General features: G+C 44.7%; 1 protein-coding gene across 5 annotated transcripts in view; it reads left to right on the top strand.

The window, feature by feature from the left end:
* The window catches only part of LOC107995933 (AT-rich interactive domain-containing protein 1B), a 67,616-nt gene that overhangs the window by 23,394 nt on the left and 17,509 nt on the right, over positions 1-26,713 (top strand). For 2 of the 5 annotated variants that reach the window (XM_062082092.1, XM_062082093.1), the window contains one exon: positions 17,022-17,094. The exons of the other annotated variants lie outside the window; for them this stretch is intronic. In XM_062082092.1, coding sequence (XP_061938076.1) covers positions 17,022-17,094 — 73 coding nt within the window. The remainder of the gene's footprint in view (positions 1-17,021; positions 17,095-26,713) is intronic. 5 annotated transcript variants of the gene reach the window in all.

Below are 26,713 nucleotides of genomic sequence, written 5' to 3'. Positions count from 1 at the left end.
TATATATAATTGAAAATTGGGGTTCACGTATCGGGCGGCAAGGAACGATTAATTTTGAACGAAGATGGAGATAAAACAAAATTGTGATCGAATCTATGCTCGAAGAATCTTAAAAAGCATGGACAGGGATAAATGCGAATTTAATTTACCGTGGAATAATTTGGAGTTCACATATCGAATAGCAAGGAACAACGATATAGAATATGTACGAAACCGGGGTCCACATGTTGAGCAGCAAGGAACGATTAATATTTGGAAAATAAGGAAATAAAACAAAATTGGTATATTATATGATCCAATCGAATCTTAGAAAGCGTGTAAATGCGAATTTAATTTATCGTGGAATAATTCGGGGTTCACATATCGAGCAACAAAGAACATATCTATTTATATATATATATAAAATCGGGGTCCACGTATCGCGTAGCAAGAAACGATTAACATTTAATATAAAGAATTAAATAATTAATATAATTAATATATTTTATTAATTAATATAAGAAAATAAGGAATAAATCGATAGGAAATTCTGTATAAGTAGAGATAAGTAATCGAATTCTATGTTCGAAAGCCGTAAATGCGAATTTAATTTACCGTGGAACAATTCGGGGTTCACATATCGAACAGCAAGGAACGATTAACATTTGGAACGAAAATAAGGAATAAATCGTTCTATAAGAAATTCTGCACAAGTAGAACCAAATAATACAAGATCGAAGTATATTGTGATCGACTCTATGCTCGGAGAATCTTAGAAAGCGTGGACGGGTACAAATTTAATTTACCGTAGAATCAAAGAGTTCGAAAATTCACCGCACGGGGTTCACGTGTCGGCCGGCAAGGAACAACGATATATATGAAGCCGGGGTCCACGTATCGCGCGGCAAGGAACGATTAACAATTGGACGGGGAAAAGGGAATACGAATGGACAAATATAAAACGAGGAGGAATAAATCGTTGGATAGGAGATTCCTACCGTAAGTGGGCAGAACCGAATAAGACAAAGTTGGAGCGAGGAAGATGGAGAGAGGTGTGGTGGTGGGGGGGTGGGTGCGATCTAACGGCGACGACGTAGTTGCTTCCATCGGGTAGTTGTGTAACGGAGGCCACAGGGACGGCGATACTGAGGATCGAGGGGGGGTTGGCGGGGGTTGGTGCGCCTTTGTAACGACGCGGGGCACCGTGCATGTAACGAGTTTCCAATAATGGCTCAGCTGCGTTACGCCATTGGCCGCACAGTTTCGTTCGCCGGCACAACCGAAGTCGAACCAGAAGAAACCTTACCGTCCACCCTCCCCTCCCTCCCCTCGAATCTTTCGCGATTTCAGCATTTTGCGACCGACTTTTCGACCGGCTCTCTCTCTCTCTCTCTCTCCCTTCGATTCTCCGATCGATTCGAAAGCTCGTATCGAGCTTGAAAATTTGAATTTCCTCTTTTCTTTAAACCTGAAATTTCGAAACAGAATTCGAGCCGTTCGTCGAACGGCTGGGAGGCGCCTTCCAATTAGGAGTTTTATAATTTTTCGCTCCGAGGACCGGGGGCTCCATCCCCCTTTTCATACTTTTTCGCTTCCTTTCAGCCTTCCGTCCATCTCCCTCCCGACTCTTTCACCTGCCTTATTAGACGCCAGCCTTTTCTTTGCCCGACGATTCTTCTCCGCCAATTTTCCTCCCCGATCTTTCAACCCCTTCCAATCCGCAACTTGGATAGATCTCTCTCTCTCTCTGTCGAATTCCATTCAATTCGCTATTTTTCCTTCTTCGTGCTTTCTCAGTGTTTCTTATTTTTCCATCTCGAATTCCAGCCACCCCCTCTTCCATCCCTCAGAATTTTTCTTTCCAACTTTGGACCCGTGTTTCGTACGTGTCATCGTTAAGAGATTTATTAACCCTCTCCGTCCCTTTCGTCTTCGCCACCCTCGATCGAAATTATTATAAATCCCCGCAGTTAAGAGGGGGTTGAATAGAAATATCGACGAAACAATAATGTATATATATATATATATAATTGGCAAATTGCGACAATTCGATGGGAACAATCGGAGGAATCCGCCCTCCCCCTCTCTCCAGAAAACGGATTATCGAGGAGGTAGACGGGGAGATGACAACAAGTGGACGAAATTCGAAATGCATCCCCGGGCTTTTAACGAGTAATAGCACGTGATATCTTCTGGCCGACTTTCACGTAGCTATTATAAGCTCGAGTATTTTCATTATTATACAGCAGTATTTTTTCCCCCCCTTTCTCTCTCCTTTGCGGCCACTTCGCATTGATACTCCTCTCCTTCCTTCCTCTCCTCGATGGATCCCCCCCCTCCTCTTCCGATACAGCGTCGCGGATCGACGTAACGATCCACTTATGGAAAATGCCACTGAGAAGAAGAAGAAGAGGAGGAGGAGGAGGAGGATGAGGAGAGTCGCTTCTACTCGGACATCGGCCTCTTCTTTCTCCTTTCTCCTTTTTTCGAGTGCCCCCCCCCTCCCACTGCGATTTCAACGACCACCACTTTCGATGGACAACTCCAATTCTTGCGTACGCACAATGATGATGATCGTTGTCACGATAGAATACCTTGCGAAGTAGCGTGGAAAAAGAGAGAGCGAGAGAGAGAGAGAGGGAGGCCGTCATAACGGGAGCATCCGACCGCCAATTAATTAGCCAGTTAATTAAACATTTAGACGCCGCTGGCGGTCGCCTAAAATTTAATTCGGCCATTAATTAATGCAGCCGCGGCGCGCGGGCGCCGCGCTCGACAGCGGCGGGGCGGGTGGGGCGGAGGACAAGCTGGAAAATGCATTATTATATATATATATATATATATATATACGTATACGTATATATAGGTTCTCAGGTATTCGGACAAAACCGATATGGAGAGCTTATCGGGGAATTTTTTCTCGAGGGAGGGGAGGAGGAAAAAGTGATGGGAGGAAAAGGAGAAAATAATAATAATAATACGTATAAAGATAAAGAGGGAGAGAGTGATTAACGAGGTCGAGGAGGGGGGAGGGAGCGACAAGCACATGTGCGCGTAATGATCTCCGGGTACGGGGCAGGTTATGTCGGCCGCGGGCCGAAAGGTTGCCTTTAATTAGCATAACTACCGCGTACCAACGTTAGCCGGAACGTAGGTCTGGCCTAGCCGGCCTGGTTGGCTGGCTGGCTGCTCTGCCTCTCTCCTCCGTGGTATGGTGGTAATATGCGCCCCGACTAGTCCTTGAGTTATTGCCTGATCAATAATCTATATGTAGCCGGGAACACAGTAGTGGCGGCGTGCACACCGGCTCCTCCTCCTCCTCCTCCTCCGCCTCCTCCTCCTCCTCCGCCTCCGCCTCGCTGTCCACGTAAAGCCGAGCAGGCATCGTGCAGCCTCTCTCTCTCTTTCTCTATCGCGGCTCTCTAAGCTTCCACCGATGAATATTGCAGCTGGGTATCGTTCCTCGCCGATAAATCTTCCGCCTCCTTCCGTGCAAAACGGGAAAAATATCCACGTGTCTGTATATATATATATTATATATAATATATATAATATATATATATATATATATAGGATGTCTGGTAATTGCGAGAATATGGCGATTGTCGCGTAGTGTGCAGCGTAATTATAGAGCGAGGAGTGGGGGGCCGAAACAGAACTGGGCTAACGCGAGTGGAATAAGCGTTAAGAGGTATTAGGAGAGTATACGTGTACGTGTGTATTATTTTCCCTCCGTTCAGCGAGGCATAACGCTGCTCCCCTCCTCGCCTCCTTTTTCCTCGCTGCTTTATCTCTACCGCTCCCCTTCCCTCTCCTGTCCTTCCTAGAAATGGAATGGAAAAATGCTTCCGGACGATGGTCGAATGTATCGCCGAATTTTTTTTCGCCCGGGTTTATATATTCGAGGCACTCGATTTTTCTGCCGTTGGCAGCTCGGATGAAGATTACTCGTAAAATGGGAGGGGGGGGGGGGGAAATTTATTCCTTTTTTTTCGGCGAATTTAAAAATTTGGAAAATATATATTTGGAAGTTGATAATTATTTTATTCGTCGTAAGGAGTTGGATATCTCGCGAGGCAGCGTCTGACCTATATCGGCCGTTTCTACTTGCGCTCGAGACGCGACTCGCTTTTATAATCCGACGAATTCGAAATTCGATCGAATCTCTATCAGACGTATCTCTTTTCTTCCTCCAAGAATTCTATACCGATGAGAGAACAGTGTTGTTGTTGTTGTTGTTGTTGTTGTTGTAATCCGATTAGCCGAGCTAATTAGCGATCGACTGTTACGCTACGAAACTCGTCGATATTTTATATATATATATATATACACTTGGAATCTCGATTCCTCAAGATTGATACTGCTCGAACGTATTCGATGCGTTTCCAGAATTTTTTATCCTTTGAAATTACTTCTCTCCTCCTCCTTCTTTCCTTTCCATCGTAACGAGTAGTGGAACGGCAGCCATTCTCGTTGCTATTCTTTCTATTAGAAATAATCGAACTCGGTTATTCCTCGGCATTCTTTCAGGGGGAATCGATTTTGGCATTCACGGTATTGTTTCCATTAAGGGCACTCAAACTCGCTATCTCCTTCGATATTCGCCTCGATAATCGCCTCCCCCATTAGAAATGATCAAACTCCCCCCTCTCTCTCTCTCTCTCTCTCTCGATCATTTAAAAAAAAAAAAACCAAACTTGAAAAACCAAAAGAGAGAAAACAGTCCCTGTAACGGAGTTACAAACCCCTACGACAGTCAAGATTCCCTTCTCGATCTCTCTTTCTGCCGCTACTAATTTCGTGGGTACGGGGGAGAGGAGCGGAGGGCAGAGCTGTCGCGGTGACGCGTTCGAGGAAAAAACGAGGCGAGCGAGCGAGCGAGCGAGCGATATATAGAAAGAAAGGGAGGAAGGGAGAGGAAGAGAAGAAAGGCAGCGACCAGTCCGGTTCTGGTTCGACGCAGTTCGGTTCGGTTCCTAGCCAGTAAGCGGTAGATTAAAGAGAAATGGCTACACGTTCATATTGATTTTTGTCCTCAGTTCGCGGGTGGATACGAGAGAGAGAGAGAGAGAGGGTGAGGGTGAGGGTGAGGGCGAGGGTGGCTGGTCGAGGCGAGCTCACTGAGGAAGAGGTGGAGGAAGAGGCGGAAGAGGTGGTGGTCTCTGTGCATTGGAGAAAGACCTCTCTCTCTCTCTCTCTCTCTCCCTCGTGTCTCGCCTCTCTATACGTGTCTCTCTGGCCTCTTTCTCTTCCCTCGTGTCCTTCCCCCGTTTCGTCGATGCACTTCGTCTCTCTCTCTCTCTCTCTCCCTCTCCACCAACCCCTTCTCGATCGCTGCTTCTCTCTCTCCACCCAGCGGCTTCTCATCCTACGCTCCTCGAGCCCCGCCACCCTCCTCCTCCTCCTCCTCCTCCGCCCCCGCCGCTCTCTTTTTCTTTCCCGCTCTCTCTGTGCATTCACCGCTGCCTCTAACCCCCCCCTCCCCCCATCCTTGTCCCCGTTCCATCCGACGCGGTCTGTCAGTCGGCGGAGGGCCGCCACCCGCCGGCTGAAAACTCGTCAAAAAATATACATTCCACGACGGGCGGGCGATACGTCGATGCCTGTAACCGAGCCGAGCCAGGAGGGGGGCATACACCGATAACGATGCAAATTTTCCAGGTTTCTCTCCTCTCTTGAGAGAATTGTTCTCTCTCTCTCTCTCTAAAATTTCTAAAATTATTAAATTTCGATCCTACGTGCTCGATCTGTCCATCCATACTCGAAGAAGAGATATATATATATATATATTCTCTTGCGGAAATGGAAGTGGGAAAGAAGGAGAAGGAGATAGTCCTCCTTGGAAGGAGAGAGAGAGAGAGAGAGAGAACTTGACAAATTTTCAATAAGATCGCTAATTGGCCGGTTATTCCATCCCACCCAGCGAGAAAGAATTCAGCGACGCCGGACTTGCACCCGCCCCTCCCCCTCCCCCTTTCTCCACCGCCATCGCTCGGCCGATATTCCCGCTCATATCCCCCGGCTATCAATGTATAGCCGCGTTATCGATCGGGTCCGGCTTTCATTTTTTTGCTTATTTGACTTTTCGGCCCGGGCTTTCGTCCGTTCGTTAGCTCTTCTTCGAGGGCCATCGAACGACGCCCCACCGCAAATAATTTTCCAGATAAGCCAGCGCGCGAGCCACCTCCCCTCCCCCTTCGTTTCGGCCCGGAAATTTTTCCGCTCCCCTCTCCTCGAGGGCGAGGAGGATTTGTATTATCTTACGGATTGAGAAATTCTCTTCTTAAATTCGAAAGCTTCTCTTCTTCTGGAAAAAAAAAAGAAAAAAAAAGAATCCGAAATGAAAAATTCCGTCGGATGGAAATAAAGCTTCTCTCTCTCTCTCTCTCTTCCCTCGCTTTGCCCTCCGAAGTTGATCGATTCCTCGATCGATCCCGCGGCTTACAATTACCTCGACCGCCCCTCCCACCGTTGCTCGCCACAGTTCGAGCCTCCCCCCTCCTCCTCCCCCCATTGCCTTCGAAACTCTGCCGGTATTCCGGCGTATTATTAATAAAATATTATAGAGCGCTTTATAAAAAAGTGGCTGGCCGGAGAGATAGATGGAGGGAGGGGGGCGGGGGGGAGGAGGAGAGGCCTCGAATAAACCACAGATACCTATATATATATATATATATATATATATATAGAGAGAGAGAGAGAGAGAGAGAGGGGTGGGTTGGAAGGGTGAAAGGTGCGCGCTTGAGGGGGCGGGTTGTGGAGTTCCGTGGAGAGCGATATATTGCGACTAAACCAAACTGACGGAATGCCAAAACTTTTTTGTAATTAAATTTTTCACCGCGGCGAAGAGAAAGGCTGCGAGGGGGTGGGGGTGCTATGCAGCGGCACCACGGCTCGCACAGCTTTTTTCGATGGCGCAGATTTTTTTCTTTCCTCTCCCTCTCTCTCTTTTTTCGAAGGTTCTCTCCTTCCTCTTCTCCCCTGGAGCGGCTCTTTTGTCCTTTTTTCGGGCTACGGGGGGCATTTAAAAGTAATAATACAAGTAACATTAATAGTTGAAACGTTATCTCTAGCTTCGTTTCCGCGGGAAACATTGTGGAGGGGAGCGCGCGTCCTCGATCGATGATCTCATCGAGATCCTAGTGGTTATTATTCCAAAATTTCGTTCGAATGGAACGCGTGTCTTACTTTGGAGTTTTGGAGATATTAAACCTCGAATCGGGTTCAACGTGTTTTTTTAAGCGAGTTTTTGTGAAACTCGTTACGTATACGATCTGTTTTCCTCCTCGAGATCGAGGCCGTTTCGATCGATCTTTATCGAGTGGCGCTAAACTTTCCCCTACGAAGACGTAGATTTAGATCGATTAGCTCTCTTGCTTTCCCCTCTCTTAAATCTTGTGGATCTATTCATTATATGGGGGATCGGACGCATCGCGTGCTCTGCTCGATCAACACGCTTCCATATACGCAGTTTATAAAGTGTTTTTATGCGTTCTTATACGTCTATTATCGCGAAGACTTTTTTTTTTTAACTATTACTTGTTATAAATAATATTGTACGGTTTGATTGTTATTTTACTTCACTTACGATGATACATCTTACCGTACAATTTGCAATTGTGTATCGGGTTTCGCTCCTTTTTCCATTCGACGTTTAGACTTTACATTTTTTGTCGCCAATTTCTTCTCGCCTAAGCGTCGCTCCGAGCGTTTACGATTCCTCGAGTCGTCGAAAAAAACTGTTGAAACGAGATATCTCGCGACCCGTGTTAATAAATGGTTGGCGAATTTACTTCGTCCACTCGAGTTTTTGCAGCCGTCTAAACGCGTACTCTCGAACCAACGACCGAAACAACGATGCAAATATATGATATTAGCGTGCCCCATAAGTTTCTTTATTTTTTCCTTAAAACGAAATCGATACACGATATTCGTTTTAAGGTTGATTTATCGTATATACGAACGTTATTTCTCAACAAGTCTCGTTATGTTTATATAAAAATAACCAGTCAAAGTCGTATCCCCCTCATATAAAGGCTATAATTATTCCTAGGAAGAAACTTTATGGGACATCCTGATAAAGGTAAGGGGGGAATAATAGAATATCCGGAATTTTTGAGATTCGTAATAACAAATTTATATCCCCTTCCGTTCGAAACGTCGATCGATAATTACGAGCTGTCCGATTCGGACAATTTCTCTGGAAACCAAACGAAAATAGCCCGTCCTGAGGAAAAAAGAAAAATATACTCCAATTATACTCCCCATCGCGAGAATCCTCCTCTTCGAAAACGGTCCACCGATCGATCGAAGAAAATTTCTTTCTCACCTCTTCCTCTTTCTCTTTCTCTTTCCAAAAAAAAGGAGAGATCGAAGGCTGGAAACGGAGGGGGCTGGGCTCGAGTCGAGGAGGAGGGGGGGAGGACCAGGAGGGTATAGCCGCGATCGTTGGTCGAAGCCAACCGAACCCAACCCAACCCAACCCTTCCCGAGCGAGGTGGATGAAAAATGTGTAATTTTTATTAATTGTACCTTTATTAATTTTCACCGGCCGAACGAGAGAGAGTGGGGAGAGGGGGGAGAGCGGTTGGAACGAAAAGCGGTTACACGCATGCACGGCACGTAGGGTAGTAGTACACGGTACCCGGACGCAATAATGCCCCCCTCCTCCCCCTCGACTCCATTTTCCTCGATCGGGCTCCGTCGCGTTCCGTCTCGATTCTCCCTCTTCAAAATTGTTTCGTCCCGATGCCTCTGATAGAACGACCTCTACCTCCTCGAGCCCTCCCCCCCCTCCTCCCTTTCTTCGAAAAAGAAAAGAAAAATTTTCGAGAGTTTCGGAATATATTTTTTCCCTCTTTTTCCCCTTCTCTCTTTTTAACGGATCGGAGGAGGAAAGGGAGGGGAGGAGCAGGGGTCAGGCAGATTCAGAACTCTTCCAAATTTTGAAAATCTCCTTTACTATCTCGATACCTCTCGACACCTCTCTCAGGCTCTCGAATAATTCGATCGAGTCTCATTCGCGTGAGGGAGGAGGAGGGAGGGGGGAGCGGAGGTTCCGAATTCCGCCCGATCCGCTTCGATCGAATTTTAACGTCCTGAGAGAGAGAGAGAGGAAAGGAGAGAGAAGGGAGGGGGGGAGTTCGGTTCCTTTGTCGCCGCGCGCCAATTATTCCCCTCTTTTGTCCCGTCCGTGGCCGTCGAAGTGGCCGTGTAACGTTACCGTTAACTCAATAACGATCGGAAGGGCAGCGCAGGTAACCGAAACCGGAAGCGCACGAGGAAAGGGAGAGAGAGAGAAAGGGAGAGAGGGAGAGAGGTGGTCTCTCGTGTTTCGTTTTTGGGGAGGAGGAGGAATCTATTCATTTTTAATCTAATTTAATTTACCCATCCCTATTTGCGATTAGATACGTAGATTAGGGAAGATGGAATTTTCTTATGGAAATTTTTTGAGGAGAAAGGATTTCAATTGCGATTGTTGTTCGAGTGAGTTATTTGGACTTTATTCCAGTCGATTTTTCAACGTGTAATCGAGGGATGGGACGATTGATTTTTGAGTTCGAAGAAAGTAAGGTCGAAAGAAAGGTGAAAGTGGTGGGAGAAGAGTTCGAGAATCTTTTTCCGAAACCTTTTCTCGCGATTCGTTGAACGAGGAAAATAAGAAAGAAAAGGTGGGTCGATTAAAAGAGAGAGTGCATTGGTCGATTGGGAGGATTAGAACGTGAGAGGCAGTTAATTAATTATTTTTATCAAAAACACGTCGAATTTACTGTAATTAAAAATTCTTTCCCTTTAGTTTATCCCCTCCTCCGCGAATCGATACACAGGGAATGCAAAGAAAAGTGAGGCGAAGGTGGTCGGTTATCGGTTAAAAGAAGAACCGTAATTTGATATTTTATATATCGAACATATATATACGAGAGGTTAAAATAGAATGTGAGGGCCAGTTAATTAATTATTTTTAACGAAAACACTTCGAAATTACTGTAATTAAAAATTCTTTTCCAACCCCTGTAATTTATCCCCCCATCCGCGACTCGATACACATATGCAGTGAAAAGTGAGGTGAAGGTGGTCGATTATCGGTTAAGGGAAGAACTGTATTGGTCAATTGGAGGGATTTGTAATTTATATCGAATAACGAAGCACGTATCGATGATCGAGGGATATTAAGATATAAAACGTAAGGTATATAGGTAGGATCGATCGACCGAGTAACTTCGAGTTATTGTACTTCTCAGTCAGGCGTAACGTTCTCGAATCGAACGAAAACTTGAAGACTCGACGGACGAGGGAATGCGGTAAAAAGGGACGAAGATAGTTATCGATTATCGGTTAAAAGAAGAACTGTATTTTGCTGTGGATTGATCGATCAAGATTTCTCTTTTTTCTCATCCTCATCGGTGATCTCGAGTTACTGTCTACTCTCGATCAGGAGTTCTCGAATTAAACGAAAACTTAAAGACTCGACGGGCGAGGGAAAAGTGTGGGGCGAAGGTGGTTATCGATTATCGGTTAAGGGAAAAACTGTATAGGTCGATATTAAAATATGAACGTAAGGAGTTGATCGACCGAGTAACCTCGAGCTTTTACGTACTTCTCAGCCAGGCGTAACGTAAACGTTCTCGAAAAGATTCGACGGGAATGCGAAGAGAAGGATGAGCGAAAAGGGGAATCGAATTAGGAGGAGGATTCTTTCCAAAATAAAATTCCAAACTTTTTCCAAACCTCTCCAACTCCCTCCTCCCTAAGGAAGGGGTTAAACAGGACACTGGGTCCAAGGTCCTGCCGAAGTAGGAATTTATCGACGTTTCACTTTCCTTACGATGACCCGGATACCCGGCGTACCTGTGACGCGCGCCCCCCTCCCCTTCCCCCTTGCGATAAGATCTTCTCTCGAGACACGGCCTTCGTGCCTTCCTTCGAATTTCGAATTTTTCTTCTCGGAAAAAAAAAAAAAAGAGGAAAACGAAACGAGCGAACCTCGTTATCATTTTTTATCATTTTTTCCCTTCGTTTTCGCGAAAACGAAAAGAAAAAAATTATCATTTTCCACGGCCGCTCGAATATTCCTGATGGCCTGATGGTGAAAAATGCCGATAGGTCGAACGAGAAGGATTCCTCCCCTGTGGGAGGAAGGAAGGAAGGAAGGATCGTGGATCCTGGACGCGAGCTCGTTTTCGATGCATATTAATCACCGGGCTGGCTGGGGTCCGCGATCGCGGCCATTCATCAAACCGGCCGAAATCTGCTACGCGGCAAATCTGCGTGTCTCTCCCCCTCCATCTCCTCCTCCTCCTCCTCCTCGACAACCGTCAACGAGACGTGAAAACGTACGAACGTTGGAAAAATCGCAGCTTTGGATTTCTTTCTGGGATTCCAGAGAGGAAAATTCGTTCTTCGTTTTCTCTCTCTCTCTCTCTCTTTACGCTCTTCGTATTTCTTTCATTTCTCGTTCTATTCTTATCGTGTTTTCGAGATGGAGGAAGAGTTAAGTGTGGAATTAGAAGGGGAATTATTAAGTTCTTTAAAAGTTGGGTTGATTATTATCCCTTGTATCTATTAGAGCGTACAAACGATGTTTCTTGTTCAAGGTCAACGAACCTTCTTCCATATCTCAGAAAGCCTTTAATACGTTTCGTAATAGGCTCGAAGATAGGAATTTTAGTTCGGTTCGAATCTATTTTTCAGAAATATCGAGATCAGGATTCGATCGTTAATGCTTTCTTTTTTTTTTCTCCCCCTCTCCTTTCTTCGCTAGAAAAAACATTCGATATTGAATTTGTGGAAGGAGGGGGGCGGAGAGATTCCACGAATTCTTTTCCATTAACCTCCATTACCGCAAAAAAAAAGAAAGAACGGACAAATTCGATTTTAACAAAAATCCCTTGTATCGACTCGAACCCTTCCCTCCTTTTTTTCCCCACGAAAATTCTCGATCGACCCTCCCCCCCCCCTCCTTCCGCGCATCCACTTTAAAAATCAATCCGACGAAATAATCCGCATCCTCGACACTCTTTCGAAAAACCACCCCCAAAGGCGGTTTAATTAACCCTCGAAAGACAGGAAAGGGAGAAAAAGAAAGAAGCCAACGATCTTCGCTCGATCGGTATGTTTCTGCTTTCGTATTTTAATTACGAACCCGAGGAGGGTTCAGTGGGCCAGGAAAATTCGAAAATAAGTTTAATTAATCAGAATCAGATTTTTAACTCGCGACGGAACGAGCTGTGTTCATCATTTCGATTTTCGAATTTATCAATCGATTATTATTCCTTCGCGTCTCGATGATGTTCGATCTCCTCTACTGAGATGGATTGGAAGTGGTGTGTATTTCTATTAGTCGCTCCTCTCCCCCCTCCTTTTGCATTTCTAACGGTCGAAATATGCATGGATTTTGGAATAATATACCCATCTCCCTCTCTCTCTCTCCTTCTTCCATCCTTTCGAACTCGCCTCGATCGATTTTTCTTATCGATCGATAAAAGTGAAAATTAAAATCGTATATTAATATCGTAGGACGAGAAGTCGGAAAGAATAGGAAAGAAGAGGATGATAAATAATCGATTTTTTCTCGAGGAGATTATTAATAATAAATCGTCGAACGAAGTCGGTTTATTGTGTATAGGAAAGGGAGAGGAAGGGAGAGAGAGAGAAAGAGAGAGAGAGAGGAGGAGGCAGATATTAGGCAGATTCTTCGCATACTCGCCACGTAAAATTGCGCGGGAAACTATTATCATCGCTCCACCGGAATATATCTTGTCTCTTATTATGTTTTTCGGGGTGATCGATGATCACCAGAGGGTCAGAGGAGAAGATTTTATTGTTCCAAGGTTTGAATTCAGAAACTTCGATCGTGCTCTTACTTGTCTAATTTCTTACGTTTAATTTCTTCTCTCGTCGAATTTCTTCCCTCGAAGATAAAATAAATCGTGGAGAATGATTGAAAGAAACGATTATTAAACGATATCTCGAATTTCGAACGAAACATTCGTCTCGAGGATGAAAAGTTGGTGAGAATAATTAAAAAAAAAAGAGGAATGATCATTCACCCAAAGGGAAGAAGGAAACGTGTACGTATCGATCCAGAAAAGAAGGAAACAGACACCGAGCGCCACCAGGTCTCCGAAAAAAACATTTCCTCCGTTCGAAAATGTTATTAACCGAAGCGAACTCGGCCGGTCAAACATCATCTGCATACGAAAACCGCGACAAAACCGTACGCGCCGAACTTCCTCCGCGATGCCATAAACCAACAGACCGCAGCACCGTTCCCCGTTCACCGAAATATTTCCGAATCGATCGGAAATTATTCGAAAAGTCACACACAAATCTCCCTCCCTCGATTTTCTCAATACTCTCGGCTCCACTCTAAAATAAATATCTCCGAAAAAAAAAATCCAAACTCCTCCCCCTCCATCTCTCTCGCGATCAAAAAATAGACGAAACGGAACAAAGAAAAGCCAAAGGTAAAGAAGGCAAAAAAAAAAAAAAAAAAAATATTCCAATAGCAAGAGGAAACTGGCACAGCCACACTGTGTGTAATGGCTTAATATCGCCTTAATAAAAGTGGCGAGGCAGCTAGGTAGCATTTTTCTTCTTTTTTTTTGGATTAGTCCATACCGATGGACGATATCTAGCTAGACGTCCCCTTCCCCCTTCCCCTGTCACCCCCTTCGAAACCCTCTGGCTCCCTTCCCTCCCTCCCTCGGATATAAAATATACACGTCGCTAGATATCCTCCGACTAGTTTTTCCCTAGGCATATGCGGTGCGCGCATATTAAGATAGGTAGATTCCATGCTGCCTTCCACGTGTATATATATATATATAAAATATATACATATATACACATATGTGTGTGTATGCGCGGTCGCGTACCAACCTCGAAACCAGCGACTAGTGGGAGAGAAGGAGGTGGTGGGTGGGGGTACGGCAGTAGGTGGTGGTAGCAGCAGGTATTGTGTTTATATGCATATCGGGAGGGAAGCCTCCTACCTACTACAGGGAGTCTCCTCTCCTCTTGTACTCGAACTCTCGCCGTTTTCCAATATTCCAAGCCCGAAACTCTCGAACGAAAAGCCCGGCCTTCGAATCCCGTGGCCCGACCGACCGACCAACCGACCAACCTCCCCCCCCTCCCGCCCACTCTCTCTGGCCAGTGTACACCGAACCGTCATATTTGGACAAAATCGAACCGTATCCTATCTAAACGTTTCTCTCGGCGCGCCCCCCCCCCCTCCCCTCTTTCCTTCCACCGGCGGTCGGAAGCCATATGCACGCCGTTTTTCAACGAAGGCAGGCCTTCTCCTCCTACTCCTCGACTCCTCTCGATGGAGAAATGGAAGCCGTTTCCGCGCTTCCCTGGATTTCCTCTCTCTCTCTATCTCTCTTATTCCCTTTTTTTTGGGAAGGAAGAGGGAAGGATAGATTTTTTTTTAGGATTTGTTTCGCGGAGAGAGGAAGAGGGTTTGGTAATTAGGACAGGAACATTGTTGCGCGATATATTTGTATTTCGAATTAGGAGGATCGAAAGTATTTTTTATTAGAATCTCGCTCGAACAATCTCATACGATTTTGACGTCCTTCTCCCAAAAATTCTCATCTCCTCCTCGGATCAATTCGAAAGATACATTCGAACGGAAAGAAGAAGAGAAATTAGCCGCTTTTCGATCTCGAAAGATGTGCTCGAGGAATATTCAGTTATAATACGCACGAGTGTGTAGAAAGGAAGAAAAAAGAGAAATGGGTGGTCGAAGCTAGACGTCCGTGCGCGCGAGGGTTGGGGTAGAGGAATCGGTCCGCCCGAAGCGGACGGGGGAGCGCAAAGGATTTTATCCCCCCTTTCCCTCCCCCCGCTTCTCTGACTAGGATTGAAATAGTAATATGTTATTGGTAAGCTCTCTTCCCTTTTACATCCGCAACGCCAATAAACGGTTGCAGACAGGTTAACGAACCGGCAGTCCGCGAGATAAAGACAAGGGCGGGGGGTGGGGGAGGGGGAGCCGTCAGAGAGGAAAAGACAGACGGACGGACAGACGGAGAAACGGGTCGGTTTGGGTCGGTACCTCGCGCACAGAAAGAGAGAAAGAGAGAGAGAGGAGATGGTGGCATCGCTAAACTGTCGACTTCAAGCTTTTTAATCCGCGATCAAAGGCGGGACTGCCTGTAACGATCCGTCGGTCGGTGAGTCCCTTTTTTCGGTGTCCCCCTCCTCCCCCCGACGTCAAAATTACTTTTAAATTTCGCCCGGCCTCTGTCCTCCCCCCTTCCCCCTCGGTCGATCGGCGACCGTCCTCCTCCTCCTCCTCCTCCTTCCCCCTTCATCGATGGCCTTCCTCTCGTAACATTAATATATATATATGTAGGGAATTCGGCGGAGCTGAACTAGGGAGAGAGAAAACGACACGAACAGGTGGTTCCCCGTGGTTTCGTGTGATCTTGGATCGCGACTTGGAGACGAGATAGCCGTAGTGTGAAAATCTTTTTCTTTTTTTTTCCCCGCTCCGTGGCGTGGAAACGAAACGAATACGAATATTCGTCCGTTTCTCTTCCCCCCAATCCCCTCCCTGCCCGGCAACTAATCTTCTTTTCAGGTGCATGGCGGGAAAATCCTTGGCGGGAGCACCTCTCCCCCCCGAAAGTACATTCGGTAACGCGGGAAGGAGGGGGGGAGAGGGGGCCTCGCCGAGGATACTCTCTCGGCTGGATCGAGCTCGAGTGTGGGACGGGGGGGAGGGGAGGGCGGGAGAGAGGGGAGGGAGACGGGTTCGAAGAGAGTGAGAATGGAGCGAGATCGAGGGAGGATCGTTCTTTCGGATGGAATGCGAGAAATTGGCGAGAAAGGACGATCCGAAACCGATCCGGGACTGGGAGAGAGGGAGAGAGTGGGAGGGAGAGAGAGAGAGAGCGAGAGAGTGGGAGAAGAAAAGGAGCCGAGGAAACGGATGATCGAGACGAGCAAAGAGTTACAAGAGAATGAGAGAAGGAGGCGGTCGCTCGCGGGGGGTCGGGTTGTCGTTTCACCAACCCTCCCCGCCCCCCCGCTCGATTCCCTCCATTCCGGTCCGTTTCGAATTTAGAGTGGAGATTCTATCCGCGCGTTTCGCGTCACGCGCGCGTGAGAAGAAGGAGAGGAAAGGAAAATGGCGATCGCGGGCTCAGCTCCCCCTGTCCCGGCCGGTTCCGCCCGGTCGATTCAATTACTCGAACTTGCGGACTTCCGGGGCGTCGTGGAAACGCAGAAATGATATCACGATTTTGTTCAACATTTTTTCGCGCGAAAAATCGGCCCTTCTGCGTTTCCGGGACCACTTCTTTTTCCTCGCCCGCTCGTTTGTCGTCGAGGGGGTGAATTTTTTTAGGGGTTGGACTCGGTTGGCGGCCGCGCGGGGAGATCTCCTTCGAAGATATCGCGGAGTGTCCGTGGTCGAGGCGATGGCTGGCGACCGATTTCGACCCCCTCCCCCCCTCCCTCAACCCCCTCGTGGCGTGGAAACACGAGCACGGAGAGCACAGACGACGGCTTGCAAACTCGTCGAGAGTAAAAGTAAAAGAGTAGTAGAGTAGAGTGGGTATTCGAATCGGGGATCGAGAAGAGTAAAAAGTGGAAGTCGTGAGAGTAAAATTCAAAACTCGTAGCAGTAGTGGGGGGGGAGGGGGGGAAGGGAGGTAGCAGTAGGTCGCACTCGCCCCTCGTTTGAGAGGACATAGACAGAGCGGATAGCGCGAGAGATAAGAGATCGGGACTCGACGCAGTGAAGACAGAGATGTAGAAAAAAAAATAATGATAATAATGAGAAGTACAGGGTAGTAGAGATCGATAGAGAGACAGATAGAGAAAGAGCGAGAGAGAGACAGAGCCGACCACCTGGTGAATGATTAAACGACAAGAATTAAAATAATAAACATTTGCTCGTGCGTTTCGTGACGAAATGTGAGAAAAGAATTAAAAAAAAAAAAAAAAAAAAGTTGCTTTTCGTTTCTCGTCACCTCGAAAGGCCGTCGTCCGTCCCTGACCCTACCAAAGTGTGTTTTGCATTGCAGACTACCAGATGCGCAATGTTAACGTGAGATCGGTCAACTCTAAACGAAGGAAAACACCCTCCTCTTCCTGCTTGTGAGTCTCTCAGTTTCGGTGTTTCGTAACTAATTCCACCTATGATTACTACACTGTTCTCTAAACCAGATTATATTATTATTATATATATATTGTTATATTATATTACGTTATTATATATATATATATGATACGTTGTTGTAATGAGATCGAGACGTATGAACCTTTGACCTTGCCTACATATATATATATATACACGAACATACATATATATATATATATTCTCTCTGTAACAATTACTTTACATACCGTGTGGATCACACGGAAACATATATATTACAACATATAATACGACCGCGTGTCTCGCATACCTCGACCAATTACCCGCACAATTACCGATGCGCGCGGGGGAGGGAGTCGATGAGAATTCCTCCGATGGTCTCGGAGAACACGCTCGAAAGACACGCTCGTTTTCTCTTCGTCCTCTTCGAAGGAAAAAAAAAAAAACAAAAAGAAAAAGAGAACGCTTCTTCGATCTAGAATTCTTTGAAAAACGATTTTCCGATCCACGAGAAAAAAACGGCGTTTATTTTCGACGTGTTTCCCCGAACATATCTCGCCATCCGAGCGATGATCTCGTTCGGCGATTCTCTCCGCACGGATCGGAAGCGGCGCGCGACACCGAAACTCTCCTCCTTTCGTTTTTTCGACCTAACATCGATTTTTTCCCATCGATCAATCCCTTTGCTCTTATTTATCTCATCTTCGTTTTCCTTTCTCTTTCGTTTCGTCCTCTCCCCCCACCCATCACCCGTGCAGTCGTAAATCCGTTCGCGCAATCGAATCGAAAATGATGGACGGCTCGTCCAGGTCCCGCGGATCCCTTTTCATTCGATCTCTCCGTCTAAAAGAGGGATCTAAAAGAGACGAGCACACGATTTCACTCGAAGTCGAGAAACAAGGAAAGGAAATTGGAAGCGGACAGCGCGGTTCGCTCGTCGCGAGCACGATTATGATTATTGCCTTTTTTTGCTGTTTCTCCTTTATTTTCTTTCTCTTTTCTTTTTTCTCTCTCTCTCGAAACGAGAAGGCGGAAGGAGGACGGACGAGCGGCAGCGACGACCACGCAGACGTACGCTGCGTCGTTCGAGCAGCTGCCTCGTCACGCCCCTCCCCCCTCTTCCCCCACGATCTCTCGATGGCCGAGGATGGCCGGTGATCGGTCGCGGCAGAAGCCACGGACGTCCTGCGATTGCAGGCCTCGGTCGCAACGACGTCTTTGCTCTCGCCCGCGTCCCGACGCCCGCCCCTCGCCATCGATTCTTCCTTTCTCGTTTATCTCTCTCCTCCCCTCTTTGCTTTGTTTTTCGCCTTGAAATTTTTCTAGATTCTTCCTCTTCTACCGTTGTTCTACTATAAGTTCTTTTTTTTGTTTCGTTCTCTCCTTCAGACAGAATTATCCGTGTGCGTAATTTTTTAATTTTCCATGATTGCGATGATTATTCTTGTTTCTTTTTTCCTCTCGTTCGCACGACGACGCTGGATCTATCCATCGGGAAAATATATATATATATATATATATATATATATATATATATATGTATATATATTTATATATATCCACCGAAAATGATCCAGGGGAAACCGCGCTGAATCCAAAAAAGAATGAAAATCCGACTGCATCCATTCGCTCAATCATCAATTTTTTCGTTTCCTTGATTTTGCCGCCGAGACACACAAAAACAACACACGCGTCGTTTTATTAATCTTTTCACACATGGACACGGACACGGGCACGCGCGCACACACACATACACACACCTATATATACATAACATACATAACAAACACGAACGAACGATACAACAAGGAGCTAGAAACAGAGAAACAGTACGATTCCATGCACGTTCGCTGTACCTGTATGAACCGTAATATTATTTATAATCTTCCATATATACACACTGACCGTATATACACGGACACATGTTACATACATGGATACATACACCCACGTACATACATATACACATACGTACACGTGTCTGTACACCACGTATTTTTGCTGCTGCTTCTTTGAACGTAAGCTTTAGATTGGAAAGAGAACAGCGACCACCAGTCGAATAACGAACAAAAAGACACCCACTTTTTCCACCCACACACGCACACACATACATCCACATACACACACACACAATTTATACCACAGAGGACACGATCAAACGAATTGGTAAATGAAAAAGAAAAGAAAAAAGAGAAAAAAATAGAAAGAGAAGAGAGAGAGAGAGAGAAAAAGAGAGAAGAGAGAGAGAGAGAGAGAGAGAGAGAGAGAAAATCACACGACGACCAATCACCATTCTCACGTATGTATATATTTCCTCGAGAGCAAAGAGAAAACAAGAAGGGTACAAAGCCTGACAAGTGACACGTACGGAGGCATTTTATTGAGAAGCCGCTCGAGTCGCGGTTGTCGAGGTGATAATACCGAAAGAGACAAGAGAAAGAGAAATGTATATATGCGCGTAATACAATGGAGGAAGCGAGAGAGATAACGCGAGGGGAAACGCGACGTATGGAGGAAGAGAGAAGGAGAGAGAAAGAGAGAGAGAGAGAGATGTAATAAATTGAAAGGAAGAGACGTGGGGTAAGAAGACAGAGGGAAGAAGAGACGTGAATAGAAAGGAGAACCGAGTGTGGGAAGGGGGGAGGAAAAGTATCGAGGCGGGAAAAAACGTAGTGACGAGCACTTCGCCGCTTGAAATCGCGCGAACCGCCTCTTTGCAGAGGGGTGCTCGAGGAGGGATCCAGATTCCAGGGGTATGATGATTCCCACCTGTCTTTCGTTCCTTCCTTTCGTCGTCGACTCGCTCTTTGCGAGTTTTTATCATCCCCTCCCCCCCTCGCCCCGTCTGATCTTCTTTGAAAGTTGATTCTTTCGAGTTCTTTTTTTTTTTTTGACAAACTTTGATCGATATGCGAATTAAAAGATTAGAAAATTACAAGCCTCGAAAAGACGCGTAGAAAAGTACTCGTTTAAAATCTATAGGTTTTTTTTTTCATATTTTACGATGCGCCTTGTTTTCGCATCGATCGAGCACGATGAAATTTTCAACGTGCACATAACTCATAACATAATAAATCGACGAAAGTATTCGTTCAATTTTTCATTACGGGTGACCTTTTCTGCAATTTTCCTCACGATTATTTTTCCAAACATTTTTTTTCTCTTTTTTTTTTCTCTCTCTCTCGTTTTAATTTTTTACAATAATTTCCGTTTCGAAGAAACGGATCGAGAGTGTTGTTGTTGTGCATTTCTCTCCGTGAAAATCTTGAAAAAAATTGCGAAATATCCGAATTATTTCCAAGATATAATCGTGTTCGATCGTTCGATGTTGCAATTTTTTAAACACGCGAAAATTGGCTGAAAGGGAATTTGATTCATCGAAGTAGAGAGAGAGAGAGAGAGAGCGAGCGATGCGGTTCGATCGATCTCGCGGCGTTAAAATGCCCCGACCTTGACCCCGTTGCGATCAAAATGGAGGACAAGCCTGGTCTCTGATTCTCTCCTCGAGCTGTTTCCTGTTTTACGCGATTCCCGTGCCGCGAGCCTTCTCTCTTGAACGCATAGATCTCGATGTTATCGATTGCCGGTCGTGCAGCTGGAACGACTAAATCGAGGCTAGTCGAATTCCTCGCCAAAAAAATTTCTGTATCTCTTTAAACCACGAGGTTTGAAGACGTTCGCGCCTGAACAGTGTAAAACGCGATAAAACGACACGAATACTCTCTCCATATTTATATGACGCTTAAGAACTTTTACGAGTATTTATTCGTTAAATTTTATCGAAACGAATATATATTTTCCTCTTTTTTTTCTTGTGAAAATATCAAAATTGGTCAGTCCATTTATGGCCTTGGATAGATTCAAAACAATTCTGGTTCACGTGCATACGCACATTTGCCACGTCACTAGATACGAATGTTAACCTTAATAACCCGAGAAACAGATTTATCATTTTCATCCTCGAAAAATCGATCGTAATAATCTGCCGTCTTTAGAAACACGACTTTGAATTAATAATTCGAAATTATAATAACGAAAACATAGAGAGAGAGAGAGAGAGACAGAGATTATGTTAGAAGTAGTAGTGTTGTTGTTCGGTTGGCGAGGAATCCCGATCGATACTCGAGTTAAGTAACACGACGAGGCGGGCTGCGTTGGTCGTCGATAAATTTCGCGGAGGAAGGTATTCGAGAGGCTGGCGCGCGAGGAGTCGCAGAAACGGGTTGGAACGACGGTTGGAGGCCTCGTCTATTCTAATTGGCTTCGAATATTACCTCCAAGTCGAGGTAACGAACGATCGACCACCACCACCTCCACCACGAGCCGGTTAAACTCGGCTCCCACACGCGAAAAACTACATGCTACGCCAATGACCCAGAAACTGGCGACAACGTATCGCTATAGACTCAGGTCTCTACTGGCCGTTTCAAAAACATCGCCTTCGTGGTGCGATCATTCTTTTTCCTTTTTTTCTTGCTATTTAAAATTTTAATCCATCGAATTTTCAATTCAATTAATTAATTCAATGCATCCTTCACTGTACGGATGATTTAACAATTAAACTTATATTTTATATATATATATATATGTATATAAAATTTAATTCTAAATGAATCGAACAAGCATAAAGCGAGACGATGCATTATCTCGAGTCACTTTAAATTTGAACAAACGGATGAATCAGAGTTTTTAAAAACTTTTAAAAAGAAGTACGAATGTATAGCGTCTGACCATAGACGACCCTCTACCACTGAAACCTTCCATCTTCCCCCTTCGCTATCGATCCCTCGCGCGCCTTTCCTGCCTCCGTTTTTTTAAAATCACTGCCTTCGTCTCGAAAATTTGATCATCGTACAGTGAAGGAAATCGGACGAAACGAAACTCTAAATTCGAAACCAAACACTCAATTATCTTTTTTTTCTAATTCGATAAACTCTGAAATTCTTACAATTCTTCTCTCTTTCTTCCCTTCTTAAATGGAAAGGGAGAAGGGGGGGGGGGGTTCTCGCCGAAAATTGATAAAAAAAAAATCTCCTCTTAATTTTAATCGAGTCGAGAAAAAGGAAAAAGAGTAAAGGAAAGTGGAGGGGGAAGGAGGCGGTCGTTTCGAAGGAGCGAGAGGAAAGTTCTTTGTGCGCAAGGGACGCGCACATGCCTTTTTTCTTTTTTTCTTTCTTTCGCAATCTCTCGCCACGGTTTCGGTAAATTTAAGCCGACGTATTGTGCGCCGGCCTCGATGATGACACGAGTCACCCTCTCGACCGGCACTCCACTCTACGAGCCACCCTTTTTCCAAGCCACGTAGGCAAGGGGTTGGCTTTTTTTAACGCTCCTATCCATCCATTCTGCAACGGCAAGGCCTTAAGACCGCCAGCCTTTCGGCAACGCCTCCTCCTCTCCCTCCTCCTCCTCCTTCTTTTCAACTTCGAACTAGAAGAATCCTAGTGAATTGTGCAATTTTTTTTAACCCCTTTATGCTTTATTCTTCTTCGAAAATGCGAAAATCTTGCTCTTTCGATAAATTTATTGATTAATAAATTAACTCTCGATTCCTCCATACGTGGTTTCAAAATTTTAACGAAAGAAGAGGGGCAGGCAAAACTTGCATCTCTCGAAATATAATCGAGATGATGAGGGGATAAACGAGTGATTTATATGGCAGTGGAAGAGAATAACGAAATTCGAAACGAAGAGATATTCCCCTTCGACGATAAACACAAGAGAAAGAGAGAGAGAGAGAGAGAGAAGGAAGAAACTCTTCAGAGAAAATAGAAATAAGATAAGATAGAAATACATAGAGAGAGAGAGAGATTAAAAGAGGGGGGAATGAGAAGTATGTACACTAACATAATTGCATGGCCGACATATATATATATATATTTTATATATTATTATTATTATTATTATTATTATTATCATCATTATCGCTATCGTAAACACGAGATACGAATTTCTCCTCCGTGTTCCCCCTCTCCTGTCTCTCAAACAGGAGGGGAGGGAAAGGAAGGGTTGCCGTTTTTCCTTCGGGGCGCGAAAACTTGGAGGAACAGGGTAGTAGTCGAGAATGGTGCGAGATTGGTGTCGGTGCTGGGTCGGTTAGAGATGAAGAGAAAACGAAGGAGGAGGGGGAAAAAAAATTCGAAAATTATTCTTCGAACGAATTGTTGATCGATTCCCAGCATCGTGGCATATGGTATACACAAAGATGGAAAGATTGGAAAGAGAAAGACGAATCTCTCTCGCCTGTAATACGAGCCTTTCGACTCGTGCTATAAACAAACCACGCATACATACATACATACATACATGTATACATACATACGTGCATACGTGTGTTCAAGGTGTCCCCGAATTCTCTCATAACAATTCTCGAGAACGAAATGACAAAGTAAATGGGGAAAAAAAAGGAAGGAAAAAAAGAGAAACAGAGAGAGAGAGAGAGAGAATAGTCGAGGAAATGAACGATCTCCGTGAAGAAAAGAGAGAGGAATATAAACATGGAAGAATGGAAGGGAAGGACACTCTAATAAATACATATATATATATATATATATACTTATATTTATATATATATATATATTATATTATATACACGGCGATCCTTTCGTTACAAATTCGACGACGACAGACGAAAGTTTGCTTGCTTGCTTGCTTGCTGAATTCCCAGGCATGGAAACGGGGGACGATACGATTAAACATCGCTCGTGTACAATACACCTACTACTACTACTACTACTGCGCGTGGAGAGAAAAGAAAAGAATCGGGCGAATCGACACCCCCCCGTTTCCGGTGCCCCTCTCTGTCTCTCGCGTCTTTGTCCATTAGAATACGACACGAGGACGTATTATACGGGGAAAGAAATGAGTGATGTTTAGACGATCTGTCGCTACGAAAATTGACGAGATAATATTTCTCATCGATCGATCGATCGATCTATATCCCCCCTTCTCCTTCATTCCGAGATCGTTTTCTTTCTCCTTTTCTCCCCCGTCCCGAACGAATTGTAAAAAAAAAAAAATATCAATGAATTTTGTCTTCCTTCCTCCCTCCTCGAGAGAAGTATTTATTATCGGTGTTGTTGTTGTTGTTGTTGTCGTGTGTTATCGATCGACGGTGAAAAATTTTTTTCGCCAATTTACGGGGCTGTCGGAATGCTGTCTTATATTATTCATTGAACGTGAGCATTTTGCTGCGAGCCGATCATCCCCCTGCCACAAATAAATCCCTAAGTTATATTTATTAGATATTGTCCACCAGTAACACAGAGACTGCCCTTTTATTCGTTATTTAGCTGTTAATTTTTTGAGGTATCCTTTGCGCAGGTAGTGTTTGCCCCCCACCCACCCTCTACCCCCACCCCTACCCCGCCCTTACTCAGCCCTTGCTCAACCAGTTACCAAGTATTAGTTAGTCGATAAACCTCCCCCCCTACCCCCCTCCCCTGTAAGACAAAGCATGAATGTTCAAGTATGGAGAAAAAAAAAAGAAAAGAAAAGAAAAGAAAAGAAAAGAAAAGAAAAGGAAAGAAAAAAGAGAAAAGAAGTCGCACATTTACAGGCCGTCACGTCCGAGCTGACACTCGACGCGTTCGCCAATCTCTCCTCGTGTTTCAACTCGTTCGACGATCATTTTATTTTGCAATATATATATATATATATATATATATATATATATATATTGGAATTTTTTCATTTGAAATTTCGACATCGTTGGAAACTTAAGGGAGAAAAGGAACGCGTCGAGGGTTGGATGGGATCGGATCACATCAAGGGCACAACACGAAACAACACGAATTTTTTTTACGGGAGAAAAGAGATCTTGGTCTGGTTGGAGTTGTTGGCGACCGATCTTCGAGGCGAAGATTCGATCGACTTACTCCGCGGTTACCTTTTTTTTTTCTCTCTCGCGAAAAATTCGAGGAAAGAGGTGTTTCAACCGACCAGAAGATACGACGTTGCGATTCGCCATTTATTTACTTCACGTTTCGAGAAATACTATCCAAACGGTTCGAGCATCGTGTATGCAATCTTTCGATCGAGCGGAAAATTATTTTCGATCGAAGATTGCAGATTTGAATAAAAAGTAGGCTAGCTATCGTGCGTTCTCGAAATAGAATTCCGCCATTTTCGACAGTTTCCAGTCGAACAGATCGATAACGCGGAACCGAGTCCGGTTATGTCGCGTTCGGTTTCGCAATTAAATTTGTAACCGGAGAATCGTTAATTAGCCGAGGGGAAAAAAAAAAAAAGAAAAAACCGATCTGCGGTCGCGAAAAATTCGCTCGGGGAAAAAAAATGGGGAAAAAAATCAATCTCGATGGACAGGTTCCTTTCCAGTTTCCATGGAACGCTGGTCTTCCCTCCTCTCTCCTTCCCCCCCCTTTCGTCGAAACTTGCATGTCGTACGGCGGTAAATTTGTCGAATATCGGTTTGGAATTAGGATAGTTTGGATCCCATCCCAGAGCTAACAAAGTCGAGCGAAAAATAAATTGGGGTTTTAAATTTCTATACCCTTCCTACGGAGGGTTATCGTCGAAGGGAAATCGAAGGTGAGGTGGTGGTATATCGCGGACAGTTTGCGAACGTTGCTGACGATATTTAGCGGGAATGAGATACGATGGAAAGAATATCTATAAAGAGGAACGAACGAGAACCGATTTTTCGCAGGAAAGGAAATTATTCGTGGATTCATTGAATTGATTCTTGGATGTTGGAGATTAAATTTCTTAAAGGAACGACGAAACAAACGAATTAGAGATCATCTCTGTGTCGAACAAAAGAGGGAGTGTTACGTTAAAGCATCGAGAGAACGATTTGGCGAAGAGCGTATAGTCTCCGCTTCGTGATCTGAAAGTCCCGGGTTCGAAACCCGATGAAGATTTTTCTCATTTTTCTACATTTTTAAAATTCTAAAAGAATCATTATTAATTTTCTCAAGCTCTTATTGTAACTTTATGTTGCCAAATTGAATGAATAATTGCGTAAAAAGAAGAAGAGGGGAGAAGGATCATCCAAATCAATTAGGAAATAAAAATAAGTCTCTCCTATTATCGAATGGATGCAACGCTATTATTTGGACTACTATATATGAGATGGACTTATGATCAAATTAGAATTAATAGAGAGGAATGACCCAAATACTGATGAATCCATATCCACGAAAAAAAAATCCATGGAAATTATTTAGATATCTCTGAAAATATATGATGATATGTAATTGACCCGATTAACGAAAAGAATAATGGTTAATTACTGTATATAGATATTTTAGAACTTTTACATTCATAAAAGGAGAAAGAAAAACTAGTGAAAAAAAAACTATGTAAGAGAAGAAAAAAAGAGAGTAGAACTTCACTTAGAGAGTGAGAACGCCACGAATATCGGCGAGTTCCTAGCAATAAACGATAAAATCGAATTGCCTTCATAAATCTGAGCGCGAAGCGAGAAAATCCCAAGAAGAGAGAAGAAAGGATATCTCTTCGGTGTATATGGATGAGTGGTGGTGGATGGTGTTCTATCGGAATGTGAGCCTATCAGGCAAAAATGGAAGGGAAAGGGGGGAGAAAGACTCTACTGCAGAGACGCGCGGAGTTTTGTTGTACCAAGTCTCTCACCAC

The sequence above is a fragment of the Apis cerana genome, linkage group LG11 (genome assembly GCF_029169275.1).
Source record: "Apis cerana isolate GH-2021 linkage group LG11, AcerK_1.0, whole genome shotgun sequence".
NCBI lineage: Eukaryota > Metazoa > Arthropoda > Insecta > Hymenoptera > Apidae > Apis > Apis cerana.
Note: the sequence above shows the minus strand (reverse complement) of the source record. Positions and strands in the feature narration are given on the sequence as shown.